The sequence below is a fragment of the Heterodontus francisci genome, chromosome 16 (assembly GCF_036365525.1).
Source record: "Heterodontus francisci isolate sHetFra1 chromosome 16, sHetFra1.hap1, whole genome shotgun sequence".
In the NCBI taxonomy this organism is placed as follows: Eukaryota; Metazoa; Chordata; class Chondrichthyes; order Heterodontiformes; family Heterodontidae; genus Heterodontus; species Heterodontus francisci.
Window position 1 is genome coordinate 29,998,648 of NC_090386.1, and position 21,767 is coordinate 30,020,414.

The 21,767-nt window shown below is 40.7% G+C and overlaps 1 protein-coding gene across 4 annotated transcripts in view; it reads left to right on the top strand.

Annotated features, from left to right (window-relative positions):
* Positions 1-21,767, top strand: part of gnas (GNAS complex locus) — a 392,017-nt gene that overhangs the window by 256,611 nt on the left and 113,639 nt on the right. For all 4 annotated transcript variants that reach the window (XM_068048067.1, XM_068048068.1, XM_068048070.1 and 1 more), the window contains exon 5: positions 11,050-11,147. In XM_068048067.1, coding sequence (XP_067904168.1) covers positions 11,050-11,147 — 98 coding nt within the window. The remainder of the gene's footprint in view (positions 1-11,049; positions 11,148-21,767) is intronic.

Sequence of the window (21,767 nt, forward strand, 5' to 3'; positions counted from 1 at the left end):
AGTCAGGGTAGATGCAGGTAAGATGTTACCCCTGGTTGCGGAGTCTAGAACCAGCGGTCACTAATTCAAAATAAGGGGGAAGCCACTTAAGACAGAGATGAGGAGAAATATTTTTACTCCGAGGGTTGTGAATCTTTGGCATTCTCTACCTCAGAGGTCTGTGGAAGCTCGGTCATTGAATATGCTTGAAGTAGAGATTTACAGATTTCTAAATACCAATGACATAAAAGGATATGGAGATTGTTATGACCGAGACGGGAGCAATGCACTGTCAGTTCAGTTCCATCACTCCACGAGTTACAGCATATTAAAGTTTTCCCACCCAACCGCAAAAATCCAAATTAAACACTTAATTAACCCCCAGAATAAAACAGACCAACCAGGTATCTTCAGACAACAACAAATTAACTATTTATGAAAACTAAATCTTAAACACTGTTAAGATAAATCTATGTCTAAAGACCTTATAACTTATTTTAACCTAACTCCCCCATTCGCCCATAGACTCATCAATCAACTGTTAACCTTTTTTAAAAAAGAAAGTGTTGTAAAAAATTAGCTGTTCCTTAAAAATAAATAACTGGGTTGTTTGTCTTTGTGGGTTATGTTCCTGATGGGTGAGGTATCCTAGTGTAAAAATAATCAGATTCCACTCGAAGTCTCGACGCGGATTTGATGAAACAGTCTTTTCTTGATAAGCATTCAAAGCACTTTGGCTGCAGCAGGCGTCAAACAGTTCTTTCAACACAGGATGTAACGACAGGTCAGTGTTTGGATTTTAAAATTGGTACATTTCAGTTGAAGCTTTATAGCGAATTCCAGAAAACACAATCAGTCAAGAAAAGGTCAACCTTGAAGCAAAGATTGTTACTTTGGAAGTAAAGAAAAAGATATTTTGCTACCTACAGCAATACGAATGTTCTCTTCAAAAGGGATTTTTCTTTCTTTCTTAGGCAATTAACACAGCCTGTTGCTCATTGTTGAATTTCTGCTGAGAGAATTCCCTCCTTTCAAGGCAAGCACGCTTTGCTGGTATCTCAAAGCTGGCTTTTACACAGTTAAAAGTTACATTACACCATGTGACCTCTCCACTCTCCTGCTGTTGACTAGGTCGCAGGTGCAGCTGTGTCACACTGTGCCCCGCAATTTTTGAAGGCACACGGTTTTTAAACCGAGTCTTAAAGGCACATTGTCTTAATCAGAGGAGAAAAGTAAGTCATTCCATGACAGGATAGTGTGGGAAAAAGGCATTGAAGTGGTTGATCAGCTATGATGGTATTGAATGGCGGAGCAGGCTCAATGGACTGAATGGCCTACTCCTGTTCCTATGTTCCGAGGAGTGGACCTTGCGGCCCCTCATGCCTGCTCTGCCATTCAGTAAAATCATGGCTGATCAGATTGTGTCCTCAACTCCATTTTCCTGCCTGCTCCCCATAACTCGTGATTCCCTTGAGATCAAACATCTGTCTAATTCAACCTTGAATATTTTAATGACTAGTCTCCACTACTGTTTGGGGTAGAGAATTCCAAAGATTCATGACCCTCAGAAGAAATTCCTCCTTAGCTCTCCCTTAAATGGGGAGGCCCCTTCTGAAATTGTGCCCCCTTGTTCTAGATTCCCCACGAGGGGTAATATCTTGTCCGTGCCTCTCCGAATCTTCTGTTTCAAGATTCTCTCATTCCTCTAAGCTGCAGTGACTATAGGCCCAAACTGCTCAACCTTTCCTCATAAGACGAACCGTTTATCCCAGGAATTGCCCTAGTGAACCTTCTCATTCTTGCATTGGAGGCAAGTTCAATCTTTCCTTAAATAAAGAGACCAAAAGTGTATGCAGTACTCTAGCTATGGTCTCACCAGCACCTGTACAGTTGTAGCAAGACTTGCCTACTTGTATACTGCATTCCCCTTGCAATAAAGGCCAACATTCTATTTGCCTTCCTAATTACTTGCTGTACCTACATGCTAATGCCCTTCTGTGTTTCATGTCCGAGGACATGCAGATCACTCTGTACCGCAGCATTCTGTAGTCTCTCCATTTAAATGCATTGCTTTTGTATTCTTCCTACCAAAGTGGATAACCTCACATTTTCCCACGTTAAACTCCATCTGCCAAATTTTTGTCTGCTCACTTAATCTATCTATATCCCTTTGCATGCTCTTTGTGTCCTCATCACAACTTGCTTTCCCACCTATCTTTGTATCGTCAGGTAATTTGGGTACAATATTCTTCATCCAAGTCATTAATAATCGATTGTAAATAGTTGAGGCCCAAGCACTGATCCCTGTGGCACCCCACTGGTTAGTTTGTTAACCTGAAAATAACCCATTTATCAACATCTGTTTTTGTTCTGCCTATTTTTGAAGAACCTTAAGATGTTTCCTTGCATTAACGCTGCAATATAAATCCATAATTACCCATTACCATATTCCATTGTTGAAACTAATCAAGATATGAAACAAGGTAGTTTCTTAGGCAAGTCTCCCAACAATACATGATGTTTGTGAGAAGCCACGCCACTATTCCAAGAATGCTGGGAACTGATGGTTTGAAACCATTTCTGCTGCATTCCAATGCATCATTGATACATGACAATGACTAGGATGGATGCCAGCGAGCAACCTTGCCTCATTCTTTCACTTCAATGGCAATAAAACAGGTAAAGCAACATACATACGTGCAATAGCACCCCAAATGCGAAAAGGCAAATTTAAAGTGTTTTTATGGACTTAACAAAAACAAGGCAATGCTGGGAGGGCGGGTGTGGGATGTGGATGGTGCAGAACTGGTGGAAGTTGAGATTCAAGTATGTTCAGTTCCATCAGAGAGAGGTAGTTGATGGATATTCAAAAAGGCTTTTTAAAAAGCTAGGAAGAGGTCAATGCCAGTGGATGATATACAAAAAAACCACAAAAGAACGTAATGCTGGAAAACTAAAAATCAAAACTAAAACTTGAGAAATGCATGAGAGTTTGGTCAATATTTATCAGGTGAAATGACGTGTCAGTTGTTCAAGCAGGCCCTTCTTCAGTGCCGTGGGCAACAATTTGCATTTGAATGACATCTTTACCACTGAGAGAAGGACCCAACACATTGTATGGTGGGGGTAGGAGAAAAATGATTAGAATGGATAAGGGAACAACCACTAAGACCTGGATGAGAGATTGAGAGGTGACTGAAATTTTGGTCAAGAAAATTGGTCTATAAAAAAAGGTTTTCAAAGGTAGATAGGCAAAAGAAGAGGTGATGGGTGTGGGTGTTTGTCAGTTCCAGAGAGTAGGTTAAGGTGACTCAAGGTTCTGCATCAATGGTCAAAAAGGGAGATACAGCTGGATGAAAAGCCAGAGCCAGAAGAAGAAAGGGTGCAGGAGAGGGATGCAAGACTGGAGGAGATTGCAGAAATAGGTTGGGCAAAGCCAGGGATTGATTTGAATAGGATTTTGAATTTAATGCATTGAGATATTGTGGGATTGGTGATGTGAAAAGAGGTGATTGCAGCAGATGCAATGCCAGTTCAGTGATTGGGCAAGTGTTAGAGGAAGGGCAGCTACAAGTCAGGATGGAAGAATGAACAAATCCCATTTCCTTATCACCTCTGTGCTTGCTGACTGACATTGGCTCCTGGTCAAACAAAGCCTTGATTTTAAAATTCTCATGCTTGTTTTCAAATCCTTCTCTGGCCTATCTCTGTAATTGCCCCCAGCTCCACAACCCCCCCCCCCCCCCCCCCCCCCCAAGATATCGGCGTTCCTCTAATTCTGGCCTCTTGTGCATCCCTGATTTTAATCGCTCCATCATTGGTGGCCGTGCCATCAGTTGCCTCAGCTCAAAGCTCTCAAATACCTTCCCTATGCCCCTCCGCTCTCTACCTTATTTGCCTCCTTTAAGACACTACTTAAAATATATCTCTTTGTCCAAGCTGTTGGTCATCTGACCTAATCTCCTTATGTGGCTCAGTATCATACTTTGCTTTGTAATGCTCCTGTGAAGCACCTTGGGATGAATTATGTTAAAGGTGCTATATAAAAAATGTTGTTGGATCTCCCAGAGGGGACAGTTCCTTAGAAAGTGATTTAAAGGTGTGATCTGGTTGGTGGCAGCAAGCTTTGATAGGTGGAGGAAATAGCAGATGATGTGGCATATATGGAGGCTCGTTGGATGGAGGAGGGGAGTTCTGTTATTGGGAGAGGGGTGACAATGCAGGAGTGGGGAACAGGTGGACAAATAACCTGTTGACAATAGCCAACGGTCAACCCTTATATCCCTAAAACAATCTTGGAGCTAGATTGTACATCCCAGGTGAAATCAGATTTCAAGCAATTATTCCTGAGATTTCAAGTTTCGTTTCTAGCTCTAGCTGCCAGCATGGTCAAAAGCTGCATTAGGCCATAAGCTTTATCGACAATCAATGAAAAATGTCAAAAGGCTTCTACTGAGCCTTTCTTTATTGCCTGATCGCAGTTAAAACCACTACTTGCCATATACGTTTCTCACTGTTGAAATCCAGCTTGTCACTTTGAGTATTCCAGGGGCCATTTCAATGTGTAAGGCATCATATTCAGATCTGATCTCCTCCTCGCTGATTTTTACAGCAACTTTCCAGCAGTGTCTTGTGGGTGGTGAAGTTGGTCCACTGGACAGCAGTCAGCAGCAGAAACCTTTTCTGATTTCATGTAACCCATAGGTGTCAAAGGTCGACTGTAATCCCCCTTCTACTGAACTGTTTGAAATTGGCTAACTGTGTACACTAGTAACGAAAGATAGGTAGTTCTTGGTTTGGGCCAGTATCTCATTATGCAGTGCATTTGGATTCTGAGCCATTGAGGCATACAGATGTGTGCAGAACTGCTGCTTCACTTTGCCAGCGTCCTCCGTGAAGCAGTGAATAAATGGAAGCACAAAAAGAACATGCTTATATAATTGCAATTAATAAATTATTGAAGAATTTGATTTTGTTATGGACTTCTTTAATTCTAAGGATGTGGATAATGCTGGCGAGACCACATTTATTGCCCATCCCTAGTTGCTCTGATGGCATTAGGAGTCAATTATACAGAGTTGGATTGTACTCACATGTAGACCAGACCAGGGTTGCAGGTTACTTAGCCTGAATGACAGCCAGTTGGTTTTTTGTTTGCGATAATCTGGTAGCTTTCGTGGCCATTTTATTTGGTGCCAGCATGTAAATAACCAAAAAAGAAGGGTCACTGACCCGAAACGTTAGCTCTGTTTCTCTCTCCACAGATGCTGCCAGACCTGCTGAGTATTTCCAGCATTTCTAGTTTTTATTTCAGATTTCCAGCATCCACAGTATTTTGCTTTTATTTTATGTAAATAACCATATTTACTTAATTCAGTTTCCTAACTTGCCACAGTGCGATTTAAACTCTCAATTTCTGTTTGTGTGTTAATCCAGAATTGATTCATCAAATCTCTCTAGCTCTGCCTTTTGTTTCCCACACCTTGTGCACCAGAAGCCCTTTGGTCCTCACCAAAGGAACTATTTTTCTTGTGAACCTCCATCATATGATCAGAAAGAGTGTTAGAGCTGAGTCCGATCCTGTCTTCAGACAATGTTCACGTATGTGCTTTTTCCAGCAGAAGTTCTGGTGAATAATCAGGGGCATGAATCCTAGCTTTTTTTTCTGTTTCACCCTTCACCCCTCTCCTCAAACCCAGGGGCAGAGAAGTTGTTTGTCATTCAATGTGGAACTTCATTTAAGGTGAACATTTAAAACTAGTTTACAGTTTGAGCAACTTTGTAACTCAGAGCTGCTACCAAGGAAGAGTTTTGTTCCTGTTCTGCCCAGAGGTTGCTCAAAAATTAATCTGATTTAACATTGTCGTGGGCATTGTGACAATTTGTCTATTAATTGAATTTTAAATATGTGCGCTTGTGTGTCTACATGTGTGTGTTTCGTCACTACAAACTTTTTGGGAGGGTTAATGGCTTATGGGTATTTATCAAAGAAAAAGCCATGAGCTCAGAGACCAGGTAGGCTGGCGGCGGTCAACCTTGCAAGGTACACAGTCTTGTGAAAAGCGCAAGAAGAAAAACTTCTTTCACGCCATTCACACATTTGAAGTATTTTGAAGTATTGTCACTTGCAAATTTGGCAAAAGTAGCAGTTAGTTTGTGCACAGCAAGGTCCCAAAAACAGCAATTAAATACACTGGAACCCTGCTATAATGCAGTCCACTGAGTCCACATCACAGGGCCATGTTATAACGAGTTCCTTTTGAAAAGCACCAAGCCAGTAACCAGAATAATAAAACAAACAAAATGAAGGCCATCAATTGAATAAATCAAATTTTTATTTATTGAAACAAAAATGTGAATATATGTGTACAATCGGTCATTATTGAATTGATGGACGTGTGTTGAAAAAGTCAGTAATTTTTAACTGTTCACATTTACTCCTTGCCTTCGCCTTTACTAGATGTAACATGTTCCTAAGTTGTGTCACACTAGTAGCAGTTGATTTTTTGTTGGCTTCCAAGCATCAGTAATTTTTCTACGTAGTGGGTGACTGTGGGATGATGGCAGTGGCTTAGTCTAGTTATTGTCATTGTCATCTTCAGCTTGCTGGACATCTTTAGGGTTTGGATCTGTTACACTGACCAATATTTGATCATCTGTCATCATCTCGGTTGCTTCTTGGGCATTGATAGTCAGCCATGCATTGATGTCGTCAGTATCTGATTCTGCTCGAAGTACGGACCTGGCGTCGTTTAGATCGTGGGCATTGAATCCGTCATGGCCCACAACTCTTCTCACTTTCAGGTATTCCTCTTTCTGTGAAGCCTTTGAAATCCTCCATATTGTCACTGTTTCTTTCCAACTCGAATGCAGCACCCAGGGCATGTCTCCATGAGTTTGTAATACATTTGATTAGCACTTCTTGCCAATCATGGCCACATATATATTCCGTCATTCACGTTGAGTTTCTTCAGGCATGTTGTCACGTCGTCCTTACTGTCCACCATTCTCTTAATCAGTTATCTTCTGTAGTTAAGTTTGAAGGTTGATGTGATGCCTTGGTCAAGGGGTTGAATTTTTGATGTGTTTTTTGATAGGTAGACACAAGGCCTTGGTGAGACCACATCTGGAGTATTTTGTACAGTTTTGGTCTCCTTATCCGAGGAGGGATGTTCTTGCTATGGAAGGAGTGGAGCGAAGGTTCACCAGACTGATTCCTGGGATGGCAGGACTGACATATGAAGAGAGATTGAGTCAATTAGGCTTGAATTCGCTAGAGTTTAGAAGAATGAGAGGGGATCTCGTAGAAACCTACAAAATTCAAACAGGACGGGACAGACTAGAATGCAGGAAGGATGTTCCTGATGGCGGGTGAGTCCAGGACGAGGGGTCACAATCTAAGGATAAGGGGTAAGTCATTTAGGACTGAGATGAGGAGGGATTTCTTCACCTAGAGAGTGGTGAACCTGTGGAATTCTCTACCACAGAAAGCAGTTGGGGCCAAATCATTAAATATATTCAAGAAAGAGTTAGATATAATTCTTAGGGCTAAAGGAATCCAGGGATACGGGGAGAAAGCAGGAACAGGGTACTGAGTTTGGACGATCAGCCATGATCGTATTGAATGGCAGTGCAGACTCGAAGGGCCAAATGATCTACTCCTATTTTCTATGTTTCTATTTGATCCCATCTTGTGTTACCAGGTTCTTTGCGGGATGGTGGGCAGGGCAGTAGTCAAGTAGCAAGGTGGCCTTAAGTAGTTTGTTCTATTTGAGATGTTTTCTAATGTTTGGTTTCACGATTAATTCATACCAGTCTTTGAAAATTGATGATATCCAGCTTTGCTACTTGAGTGTTGGCATGGTAGTGATTATAGGTTTAGATGATGGAAGCAGTGTGGTTGGCGAATTTTTCAATGGTGAGTGGAATCAGATTGTGTAGACCAGTTTTGTTGAAGCAACGGAGATCTGTCAACCTTGTCTTTATTTGTTTAAACCTGGTCCTTGTTGGTGTCATTTGTGGTTGCTGCTGTCTTCTCTGGTAATAATTTGTAGTATAAGGCCGTCGCGTCGCAGTTGTAGATGTGGTCTTCAGGTATCATCCTCCTTTGTGTTAAATCTTCTTTAATTCAACAGGAAATGCTGCCTCATCCACAGACAATTGTTCTCTTATAGTAACGTGTGAAATGCTGAGCCGGTTCTTAAATCTTGCTAACCATCCTTTGCTGGCTCCAAACTCTTTTGGAGCATTGGTATTTCCATTCATTTGGTGACAAAGTTTCTGAGCCTAGGCTTGAATGACAGGACCGGATATGGTTACGCCTCAGCTCTCTACTGGGCGAACCACGTGTATGCCATCTTGTCAAGAGGTGTGTTGTCGGCACTTTGGGCTTTCCTTTTTCTTTGGCTACCTTCATCTCCATCGACGCCCTTCTTGACTTCTCTCCATCTTTAAGCCACCCGTGATTCAGGGTGAAGTGGGTGCTTGCGTAGCGCCTTCCTTGATCTGGGCGATGATTTTCAGCTTCTCAGTGATGGTGTAAGATTTTCTGTTTTGTGATTCAGTATACATGATTTCACATTGATTGTTATGAGTACCAGTGCAAGTTTGGCCAGTTTTTATTGAGAAAACTGACGCCTCAATTAGTCAAGTGGCTGCCATTTCATTGATTCTAAATTATTTGTGGAGCATTTATACTTCAGTATCTGCAATGATAAATTTGCATGAAATATTTGAGGGTGAACTGAGTTTTGTGCTATTGCGGACTGCATTATAGCAGAGCCCCAGTGTAGGTGACCACATCATCTGTTTTTAGTGATGTTGGATGTTCCCAGGACATCCACCTGATGTGCGGTGGGGGGGGGGGATGGGGGAGAGATATGACCTTAATTTAATGTCTCATCCAAAAAGTGTCACTCCCTCAGTACAGCAGTGAAGTGTAAGCATATGTGTGCGAGACTCCAGAATGGGGGTTGAATGCATGACCTTCTGATTTAATGGTAAAAGTGCTACCCAAGAGCCAAGTTACATAAGGTACTAATCTGGTTAAATAGTCACAGATTCTTCATTAATGGTGAGTTTTTGTTCCAATTTTCGAAGGTTGACCATGTATTTAATTTTGATAAAACATAACCTCTTTTAATGTAACAGCAAAAGGACTTGAATTGTCTTTTTTGTGGGAAACCTATTCACGTGAAAGACAGATTCACAGTGAAACTTTTTTTCAATGAAAAGTTGTGTTTAGGATTTTTGTCAACCAGCAGTGAAGCTGGACGAGCTCAGAAGCTGCAAATACTTCTCTGTGTAGGAAGGGAGTTTCTGATTCAAAGAATATATGCAGAGAGAACGTGAGCGGCATCGTTATTGTTTTATATGTGAAGTGTATGATTCACCTTATATATTTCTCAGTCTGGTTTTCAAGGGCAGAGAATTATGTGAAGCATTCCAGGGTTCTCTGTTGTAATCCTTGGGTCTATTTATTATTTACCTTTAAAAGTTGACAGGTTATGGCACACTCTGGATTGGGGTAAGAGATCTACTCACAGGAGTAGCTGGTGCTGACCTCAAGAAAATATCTAGTGCAATTTTTCATTGAATGTGATCTATTTTGAGGAGTATCTATTGAATGATTTAGCACAGAAGGAAGCCATTCTGGCTCATCATCTCTGTGTTGTCTTGAAAGAGCTATTGAATTAGTCAAATTCTCCAGCCTGCCTATTCATGATTTTATTTCAGAACAGTAGCCACTTGTATTTATCCATAATGGCTGCTATAAAAGAAGGTCTCGGACAAGGTCATAAGGAGAAGAAAAAACACCATGGCAAATAGAAATGATTGAAGGCAGGATTCTAAAAGTGCAGTCGGATTTTTAAAAGGCTTTTGAAGCAAGGGAGTGATGGTGAGAGTTTCAGCCTTCCATGTTTTTGGGAGTTGGGGCTATAGGCCTCCGTTGCACTTCCCGTATATGAGTTTGTTTTCTAGGAATAATTTCAACACCATTTCAGTGTGCACTTGAAGTTCTGGAGCAAACCAGCAGTGTGTGCTTGTACATAAAAGTAGATCATGCTGGAAACACAGCAGGTCGATCAGCACCTGTGAAGAGAACAGATAAGTTGGCATTTGAGGTAAGTTAACTGAAGGATTGAAAGCTTGAGAAGGTAGCTTATCGTTCTCTCTGCAGGTGCTGGCTGACCTCTATTCCATCCTTGTTTGGTTTTTGTTTCAGATTTCCAGCATTTGCAGTTTTTTTCTTTGTACTTGTAAACGTAGTGTGTGCATCACACCCAAGGAAGTATATATTGGAGGGAGTGTACTGTAGATTTACTGGACTCCCAAGGGTTAAATTGAGACATTGCACAAATTAAGGTTGTATTCCCTGGAATTTACAAGGTTAAAGTGTAATTTGATGGTTTTCAAGATAATAAGGGGAACAGATAGGATAGTTAGAGAAATACTATTTCCGCTGGTTGGGGTGTCTATTACTAGGGGCCATAGTCAAAAAATTAGAGCCAGACCTTTCAGGAGTGACATCAGGGAACACTTCTACAAGCAAAAATTTGGGAAACTCTTCCGCAAACGGCAACTGATGCTACAGCAGTTGGTAATTTTAAAATTGAGATTGTTTTTTTTTGTTAACCAATATGGGGCAAATGAGGCAGATGTATGGAATTAGGTCACAGATCAGCTGTGGTCTCACTGAATCGTTGATTAGGCACGAGGGGCTAAATGACAGCCGCCTGTTCCTTTGTGCAGCCCGTAGTGCATGATTATGCAACAACCTTTTGAGTAATAAAAGCAAAATACTGCGGATGCTGGAAATCTGAAATAAAAACAAGAAATGCTGGAGCCACTCAGCAGGTCTGGCAGCATCTGTGAAAAGAGAAGCAGAGTTAATGTTTTGGGGCAGTGACCCTTCTTCGGAACCTTTTGAGTATACTTGTATCTAAACCAGTAGTTGTGTGAAGGTAACCATCAGTGCATAAAGTACCACATTTGTATGTGCTTTTATCTGCAATTGAATTCTGATATGTGCTCGTCAGATTCTAACGCATTTTAAACATTTTATTTCAGGAGTTCTATGAACATACGACAATCCTCTGGCAGGATGAAGGTGTGAAAGCATGCTACGAAAGGTCAAATGAGTATCAGCTCATTGACTGTGCACACTAGTAAGTACTTTTGATTCTCTTGGCAAATTGGTAGCTAGGAAAGGACACAGCGTACTAGAAATATATAAACTTGAATAAAATGTTGCGGACAGGAATCTAATACAATATTTTAGTTAATATAGCATAAGATTCTAATTATGGAACTCTAGTAATCCAATTCCTGTTTTGATGTTCGTTGACAGTGCTTCTAAAAACGCTGAAAAGTGCTTTAGCTGTGGTTCGTTAGTCAAACTAAAATGCCTGAGGAATGTGATTTGAAGATGATGGACCGCAATATGTTGTGTGAGGCACTAATTAATTAATTTGATTAATTAATTGAATTAATTAATTGAATTTAATAACAATCTGGAATTGAAAGCTGGTCTCAGTGATGATGCCATGAAATTATCATCGATTGTCGTAAAAACCCAACTGGTTCACTAATGTCCTTTACGGGAGGAAATATGCTGTCCTTCTTTGGTCTGGCCGACATGTGACTCCAGACCCATATCAATGTGGTTGATCTTTAACTTCCTTCTGAAACGGCATAGCAAGCCAATCATCAAAGAATTTGAAAAAAAAAGCATTTCAGTAACACATTATCTTATTCTTACATTATGATTTTTAATAGTTTGGGAACATTAGATACACCAAAGAATTGTGGCTGGTGCAGCTGCACTGATTGACTTTTACAAAAAAAAGTTACAGTTGGAATTAAGATAATTTGACCTTTGTTTTTATAATGACCAAGTGTTCTATTTAACATCAGTTCTTCGGAGCACACTTCAAAGTAATCACATTGTGTGTGTAGCACTGCATTTCTGTATGGCATATTCTGCAATACATTGAAAAGTAATTGTCTTTTTTTATTATTACATAACCCCTATCTGTATGAATGCACTTAAGTACAAAATTCTAAAGTTAAATTTTAGTCCTTTTTGTAGTGTTTAAGAGGGCAACCAACTTGCATTTATACCTTTGTTGCCTTTAATGTAAAATTTCCCAAGCCCCTTAACAAATATTTATCGAACAAAATTTGACTGAGTCTCATAAAGAGATTAAAGATTGAACATGACAGATTTTAAGGAACATCTTAAAGGAGTAGAGAGCAGTAAAGAGACCGAGTGGTTTTGAAAACAAAATAAGAATTTCAAAATTGAGGCAGTGCAGGACCAGGACCCAATGCAGGTCACTGAGCATGGGGATGAGGGCTCACTTGGTACAAGTTAAGATATCGCAGTTTTGGAGGAGCTCAAGTTTATATAGAGTGGAAGATGGGAGGCTGGCAAGAAGAGCACTGGAATAGAATTCTACAAAGTTTATGGCACAGAAAGAGGCCACTCGGCCCATCGTGTCTGTGCCAAAAAATGGTTCATCCAGTCTAATCCCACCTTCCAGCATTTGGTCCATAGTCTTGCAGGTTACAGTACTTGAGGTGCATATCCAGACACCTTTTAAATTAATAGAGGGTTTCTGCCTCTACTACCATTTCAGGCAGTGAGTTCCAGATCTCCACCACCCTGTGGGTGAAAATATTTTTCCTCATCTCCCCTCTAATCTTTCTACCAATCACTTTAAATCTGTGCCACCTACTTACTGACCTCTCTGCTAAGATAAATAGGCACTTCACATTCACTGTATCCAGGTCCTTCACAATTTTGTACAGTTCAATCAGATCTGCCCTCAGCTTTCTCTGTTCCAAAGAGAACAACCCCAGCCTATCCAATCTTTCCTCAGTCCTGGCAACATCCTCGTAAATCTCCCCTGTACCCTCCCTGGTGCAATTACATCCTTTCTGTAATGAGGGGACCAGAACTGCACACAGTACTCAAGTTGTGGCCTAGCCAATGATTTGTACAGTTCCAGCATAACCGCTCTGCTCTTATATTCTGTACCTCGGCTAATAAAGGAAAGGGTGCCATATGCTTTCTTAACCACCTTATCAACCTATCCTACCTTCAGGGATCTGTGGACAGTTACTCCAAGGTCCCTCACTTCTCAGTATTCTCTCATTAATTGTGTATTCCTTTGCCTTGTTTGACCTCCCCAAATGCATCACCTTACACTTCTCCAGGTTGAATTCCATTTGCCACTTTTCTGTCCATCTGACCAGAGCATCGATATCTTCCTGCAACCTACAGCTATCCTCCTCACTATCTACCACATGGCCAATCCTTGTGTCATCTGCAAACGTTGATCATGCCTCCTGCATTTATATCCAAATTGTTAATATATACCATAAAAAGCAGGGAACCCAGTACTGAGCCCTGCAGAATGCCACTGGAAACAGCCCTCCAGTCGCAAAAACACCTATCAACGATTACCCTTTGTTTCCTGCCACTGTATCCACCTTGCTGCACTTCCCTGGATCCCATGGGATTTTTTTTAACCATTCTGCTATGTAGGACCTTGTCAGAAGCCTTGCTAAAATCTATATAGACCACATCAACTGCAGTCCCCTCATCAATTTTCCTGTTACTTCAAAATATTAGTTGGTCAGACAAGATCTTCCCGTAACAAATCCATGCTGACTATCCTTGATAAATCTGTTCCCCTGTAAGTGACAGTTTATCCTGTGTCTCAGAATAGATTCCAATAATTTGCCCACTACTGAGGTTAGGCTGACTGACCTGTAATTATTCGGTCTAACCCTCGCTCACTTTAAACAAAGGTACAACATTAGCAGACCTCCAATTCTTCGGCACCACACCTGTATCCACTGAGGACTGGAAAATAATGGTCAGATTTTCCTCAATTTCCTCTCTTGCTGCTTGTAGTCTAGTCCAAAGGTAACAAAGGCACGGATGAGAGCTTTAGCAGCAATTGAGTTGAGGCAGAGGCAGAGTCGGGTATTTGTTTTCCGCCATCTGAAATTTTTAATGTTTAGTTTTCCATTCTGATGGATAGTTGAAATATGTAACATTGATGCAGCTTTAGCACCTCACATCTGAATTGACTATTAAAAGTAGTTAGGGTAAACTAAGTGCAATATTATTGCAAGTAAAAGCTGAAGCAAGTGAGAAAAATGTTGCTGAGTAAAAATAAGTCAACCTTTTGTTTACCCGAGCAGCCTCCATTGTCGGCGTTGCTCTACTGCACCAGTTGGTCACAAACAACAATCTTTGCAGTATCCCTCCTTGTCCTCCTCAACCTCTGCAACTTTTGATACAATTGATTTACATAATCCTTCTCCAGCATCTCTCCTCTTACCTAACTGTGTTGAACTATCCTCACTTGTTTTCACACTCACCTATCCAATGTAGACAGAACATCTCTAGCATTGACTTCTCTTCCCACCATTGCCAGAATCCCCGAAGGATCCATCTTTAGCCCCCACCTCTTCCTCATCATCAGTAGACATTGCACATGTTGACTGATGGCAACCAGCTGTACCTCTGTGCCAACTCACTTGACCTCTCCACTACCTCTGTGTTGTTGAGACTGCTCATTTAACATCCAGTTTGGTGAGCTGTAATTTTCTCCAATTCAACATTGGTTAGCATCCAATTCGCAGCTTTCTGTAAATTTCAGCTCATCCAAAACTCTGCTGCATGTATCCTATTGTGCATCAACTCCAGCTTTCCCATCTCTCTCGTCCTCACAGATCTTAGACATTGATTCTGGTTTTTGAATGTTTCAAATTTGAAGTTCTCAGCTTTGTTTTTAAGTTCCTCCATACCTTGCCCATCCTTGTCTTCGTAACCTCTTTTTAGGACTATAACCCTTCCCAGAACACACTGTTCTTCAGACTGAAGCTTCTTGTGCCTGCCCTGCCCCCGCCCCCACCCCCTCACTCCATCATTGGTAGCCATGTTTTCAATTATGTAAGCCTCACTCTCTGAAATTTGCTGCTTAAATCCCTTTACCTTTACATCTCCCACTTCTCTTTTTAAGGGCCTCCTTAAAACCCACCATTTAGACCAAACTATTAGTCAGTCTTCCTAAATTTTCTTTCTTTGTCGTTGAAGAACCTTGGGATTTTTAATAACATTCAAGATGCTCTATCAATGCAGGTTGTTGTTAGTACTTTGCAACATTGCCCACCTCCATTCTATCACTCTCCAGTAGCCTTTGTAACTTATAGATTTGATTTTTCCCAATCCTTTACTTGCACCTCCTTTTGTAATCTCCATTTCATCTAGAACTTTACAGTGCACATCCTATCCTGCACTCAGTCCAGCTGGTTTCTGGAGGTAGCAGTATCACTCAAAGCAGTATTGGCCATGTGCAAGAGATGTAATTTATTAATTAAGTGATAGCTGACCTTGGATGCATTTTGTGTAGGGCAGTACTGACTTAATTTTAAATTTCCTCCTCCTCGGTTGTAAAATAATCTCTTTAGAAATTGGCGTGGGGCCCAGAGCTCCCAGGTTGCTGGCCAGGTCATGATATCACTGAACATTTTCTGCTTGCTTGCTTTTGTTCCTTTCATTTACATCCTGTCTTTATTCTGCATTTCTCTATCTTGTGTTGCAATTCCCATTGTCAGCATGCTCTCAACAGTTGTGAATTGTGACAATTTCTTTGCTGCAAAATCTGAGGACAGAATCACAATGTTTCCTGCATTATCGCTACATCCGTGATTTAATCCAGGTGCCAGGAGCAAAGAAATGCACTTGTTGAACAAAACAGGGATCCTATTTTGTTATCATTTAACCACTGCTTTGGCATATATATACATTAAGAACATAACGTAAGAAATAAGAGTTGAGGTAGGCCTTACAGTCCCATGGGTCTGCTCGGCCATTCAGTAAGATGATGGCGGATCTGATCTTGGCCTCAACTCCATTTTCCTGCCCATTCTTCATAACCCTAGACTCCCGTAGAGTTCAAGAATCTGTCTATCTCCGCTTAATATGTACTCTGACTCAGCTTCCACAGCTCTGACGTAGAGAATTCCAAAAATTCGTGGCCATCACAGAAGAAATTCCACTCATCTCTTCAATGAGTGACTCATTATTCTGAAACTATGCCTCCTAGTTCGAGCTTTCTCCATGAGGGAAAACATCTACCCTGTTAAGCCTTCTCAAATCTTATATGTTTCAGTAAGATCACTTTCATTCTTTTAAACTCCAATGAGTATAGGCGCAACCTGCTCAATCTTTCCTCATAAAACAACCCCTTCATCAAGAATCACCCTAGTGAACCTTCTCTGAACTTGCCTCCAATACTATATTTTTCCTTCAATAAGGAGACCAAAATTATATGCAGTTCTCTAGATGTGGTCTCGCCAATGTCCTGTGCAGTTGTAGCTAAAATTTCCTACTTGTATGCTGCATTCCCCTTGCAATAAAGACCATCAGTTCATTTTCCTTCCTAATTTCTTGCTGTACCTGCATGCTAAGTTTTTGTGTTTCATGCCCGAGGATATCCCAATCCTTTTGTGCCACAGCATTCTGCAGTGTGTCTCCATTTAAATATTTTGCTTTTGCTGTACTCCTACCAATGTGGATAAATTCACATTTTCCCACATTATACTCTAGCTGCCAAATTATTTTCCCACTCTTAACCTATCTATAACCCTTTCAGACTCTGTGCCCTCCTCACAACTTACTTTCCTTCCTATCTTTGTATTGTTATCAAATTTGGTTGCAATAAACTCTGTTGCTTCATCCAAGTCATTAATGTCAATTATAAATAGTTGAGGCCGCAACACTGATCCCTGTGACACCCCACTAGTTACAGTTTGACGACCTGAAAATGACCCATTTATCCCTACTCTCTTTTCTGTTAGCTTACCTTATATCCGTGCTAATCTATTGCCCCAAACACCATGAGCTCTTATTTTTTGCATGAACCTTTTATTTGGCACCTTTATTGAATGCCTTTTGGAAATACAACTATGCTATATCTGCTGGTTCCATTTTATCCAGCCTGCTTATTTACATCTTTGAAGAACTCTAATAAATTTGTCAAAACATGATTTCCCTTCATAAAACCAAGTTGATTCTGCTTGATTGCATTATGATTTTCTCAATGTCCTTCCACTCCTCCCTTCATAATGGATTCCAGCATTTTCCCAGTGACAGATGTTAGGCTAACTGGCCTGTAGTTTCCTGCTTTCTGTCTCCCTCTTTTTTTTTTCAATAGAGGCATTACATTTGTGGTTTTTCAATATGCTGGGACCTTTCCAGAGTCTAGGGAATTTTGGAAGATTACAACCGATGCACGCACTGTCTCTGCAGCCACTTCTTTTAAGACCCTAGGATGCAGGCCATCAGGTCCAGGGGACTTGTCAGCCTTCAGTCCCAGTAGCGTGTATTAGAGATTATCTGTCACTATAGAATTGTACTGTGTTTGGGTCAGCGACTGGAGTGTAACACCTGAATCCAATGATCTTGTACTACTGGGAGTGTCTGTCACTATGGAATTATACTGGGTTGGGGTCACTAACCAGAGTGGAAGACCTGGCTCTAGGAGCCATGTAATACTGGGCTAAGCTGTCACTGTAGCATTGTTATGTAAGTGTGGTTCATCAACTTGTCATCAGTATCATTGTAATGTGCTAAGCTTGTGTTTTTAAACTTTCAAATGGATGAGATAATTAATGGAATATTTCTCCAGACCAGGACTATTGTTCACATTCCCATTTCTTTTATCTCTACTATCCGAGAGGGCCGTGGTGTAGGAAGTGTGGAAGAAAGTGCCAAATGCAGTAATTTGGAGTAGTTGTACACAAGAGACCAATAATTTAAGTTGCCTGATGTATGTTCTGTTTCACACTTCGAAAGATCGGTATCCTCAAAACTGGGCAAATGCACTAAACCACACATACTCGTTCCCAGTTTGATCCTGATTCATTAGTCTCTCTGTGTGGCAACAAAGTCCTGTTTGCTCTAAGTTCACTTGGTTAGGCTAAGGTGAAATTGACAATTTCTACTCCCCTTTACTGTTTTAGTGATCTTGTTAGAACTGTATTTCTGAATGCTTAGTGATGTACAGCTTCGAGTCTTGAGAGATGGCGTTTGTGCAAAGCATTGGGGGAACCACCTGTTTGTCCTCTTCAAGAGGACTAATGACCTAACTAATCATAAGGAGTGAATCAGTGATGTGATCACATCTTGGAGCAAAGAATTTCCATTGATGCTTTCTACAAGACAGCTACATGGAGAAATTTTCAATTTTTTTTTGCCAGGCGTCACTTCAAACTGATATTTGCTTTAGTACTGTGGTGTCCCAAACTAGCCTGAATATCTCGTCATGAAATATATCATTGCTGTTTGTGATACCAGTTTTACAACTTTTCCACTATTCATTTGTATGCCAAATTGAAAAAATGAAGCTTGTTAAAGTATCTAATTTCCTTTTTTTTTTGAATATAGTTTTTAAAAAGCTGAATTCTCTACCTTACCCTCTTATCCTTTTGGAACTAGATTCCTCACATAAATTATTAAATATATGTAGTAACTTGTTTACAAAAGGTGTAGTGCCAGAGGGCTGATGGATAGCTAACGTAATTCCTATATTTAAGGGGCACAGAACATTCTCTGAATTATAGACCAGTCAGCTTAACATCGGTGGTAGGAAAAACAATGGAATCCCTACTAAAGGAGAGAATAGAAGAACATTTAGAAAAGAAAAACATGATTAATAGTCACCATGGATTTCAAAAGGGAAAATCTTGCTCGACCAACCTTATTGAATGTTTTTAAGGAATAACAGAGTAGACAGTGGTAATGTGATAGATGCAAGTTATCTGGATTTTCAAAAGGACTATGATAAGGTGTTCCATTGTAGATTAATGAGTAAGTTCAGAAAATGCAGAATCGGGACAAGTGGCAGAATGGATTGCTGGCTGGCTTCAAGACAGGAAGCAGAAAATGGGAGTTAAGACAAGTTGTTCAGAGTGGCAGAACGTGGGAAGTGGTGTTCCACAAGGATCAGTGTTGGGATCACTGCTATTCACAATTTATATTAACAGTTTGGACGTTGGAATCATGAACATAATTTCTGAAGTTGCAGATGACACCAGATCTGGGTGGGGGACTGTATAGTCAATATAGTGGAGGACTGTAACAAATTAAAGGAGGACATTAATAAACTTCAAGAATGGGTATATAATTGGCAAATTAACTTCACAGATAAATGTGAGGTATTACATTTTGGTAGGAAGAATAGGGAGGTCACTTATTACTTGGAAGATGCAAGTCTAGGTGGGTAGAGGAACAAAGGGATCACGGAATACAAATACACCAATCACTAAAAGTTGCACTACAGGTTAGCAAGGCCATTTAAAAAAAAAAAGCAAACCAAGCACTAGGCTTTATTTTTAGAGGGATAGATTTGAAAAGTAATGATAAACCTGAATAGAACCTTGGGGTTAGACCACACTTGCAGTACTGTGTGCAGTTCTGGTCGCCCTATTATGAAAAGGATGTAGAGGCAGTGGAGAGGGTGCAGAGAAGATTTGTGAGGCTTATACCAGAAATGTGTGTGTATGCATATCTGGAAAAGATGAACATGCTGGGTCTTTTTTTCTTGATAAAAGAAGGCTAAAGGATAGACTAATAGAGGTCTTTAAAATTCTGAAAGCTTCTGATAGAGTGGATACAGGGAATGTTTCCTTTTGTGGGGAAGACCATAACTAGAGGCCATCAATATAAGTAAGTCACCAAGAAGTCCAATAGGTAACTCAAGAAGCTACTTGATCCAAGAGTGACGAGAATGTGGAACTTGCCAGTACAGGGAGTGGTTGAAGCGAACAATATAGATGCATTTAAGGAGAAGCGAGACAAGCATGTGAGGGAGAAGGAAATAGAGGGCTACAGTGATGGATTTAAATGAGGAAAGATGGGAGGAGGCTTGAGTGGAGCAATATCACAGTTTCTATGCCATATGTTCTATATAATATGTAAACCCTTTGTCGTTGCACCATGAAAACGCCACCCAATCACAGACCTACCTTTTTTGTTCTTACTACCCACCCACCCCCCACCTTTCACTTGCTCAAAACCTTTTCCCAGTTCTAATGAAAGGTCGTCGACCTGAAACGTGAACTATGTTTCTCTCTCCACAGATGCTGCCAGACCTGCTGAGCATTTCCAGCATTTTCTGTTTTTATTTCAGATTTTCAGCTTCCACAATATTTTGCTTTGGTCTTTGAAGTATCCCTTACTTTGTTAGAGAAGTTTGCAGTGCTGGATCCATAGTGCTACAGAAGACCTTAAAATTTATTTATTTGCAGAGATCCTAAAAAGACTTGAGCTGCCCATCTACATAACATTGTGTAGCGCTCAATAATGTTTGTTTGAAATGTGCAGTTGTCTTGAAAATTTGATAAGTGGTTGGAAATGTTCAGCAAGGGATAGCCTTTTTTGGGAGCGATCATATTTCCCTCTATTATCGTACAGTTGATTATTGTATTGTGTTGCAATGTTTTGCAAGAGGTAGAAGGAGGATCTGTGGTGTTGCTGATAATGTCCCGACAGCAGTCACTGTGGCATATATATATGTGTGTATATTTGTGTTGGATAGGTTAACATTTTGGCTGTAATTCTGAGTCAAAAGTTAACTAATCTTTCTCTTTCTATGACCCAAGTACTTCCAATCTTTTCTGCATTTATTTACAGTATTTGACATTTTTTTTGTGTTTGTGTATGTATATATGTATCTACTATAGCAATACTTTAGAACTTGAATTGGTCGATCATACTTTAAGACAAAGTGATGAGTTACAGACTGAATATTATGATACCCAAGAATTGCCAAATCTGTTTATGGGAAGGAAATTGATGTATCCTAAATATTTCTCTGCCTTAACTGGGAGCAATATTGCTTATATAATGTAAACTGCAATAGTTTTACACCCCTCCATTCTATTACTTTACAGAGGGGCCTTTGAAGTGTTGATGATTCTTATTTTACACTGTTGCCCTCTCACAGTCCCAGTTACACAGATGTTGGGAAAATTGCTTTATGTATTTAATGGCTGTCCCTCATAACACTATACCTATTACTGTTTAGCTCACCCAGTATGTCATTTTAGAATGGCAAACAGTATTAGGCAGAGAAAGTACTCTGGGTGGGGGACTTCAACATCCATCACCAAGAACAGCTCAGAAGCACCACTGTTGATGGAGCTGGCCCAGTCCTGAAGGACATAGCGGCCAGACTGGGCCTGTGACAGGTGGCGAGGGAACCAACCAGAGGGGGCAAAATTTACTTGACCTCGTCCTCACCAATCTGCCTGCTGCAGCTGCATCTATCCGTGGCAGTACTGTCAGGAGTGATTACTGCACTGTCCTTCACACTGAGAACACGCTCCATCTTGTGTGGCACTACCACCGTGCTCAATGGTATAGATTCAGAACTGTTATAGCAGCTCAAAACGGGCATCCATGAGATGAGGCACAGTGGGCCATCAGCAGCAGCATAATTGTTCTCCACAATCTGTAACCTTATGGCCTGACATGTCCCTCGCTCTATCATTACCATCAAGCCAGAGGACCAACCTTGGTTCAATAAGGAGTGTCGGAGAGCATGCCAGGCGCAGCACCAGGCAAATCTAAAAATGAGGTACCAACCTGGTAAAGCTACAACACGCAACTACATAGATGCTGAGCAACGGAGGCAGCATGCTATAGACAGAGCTAGATAATCCCATAACCAACAGATCAGATCAAAGCGCTGAAGTCTTGCCGC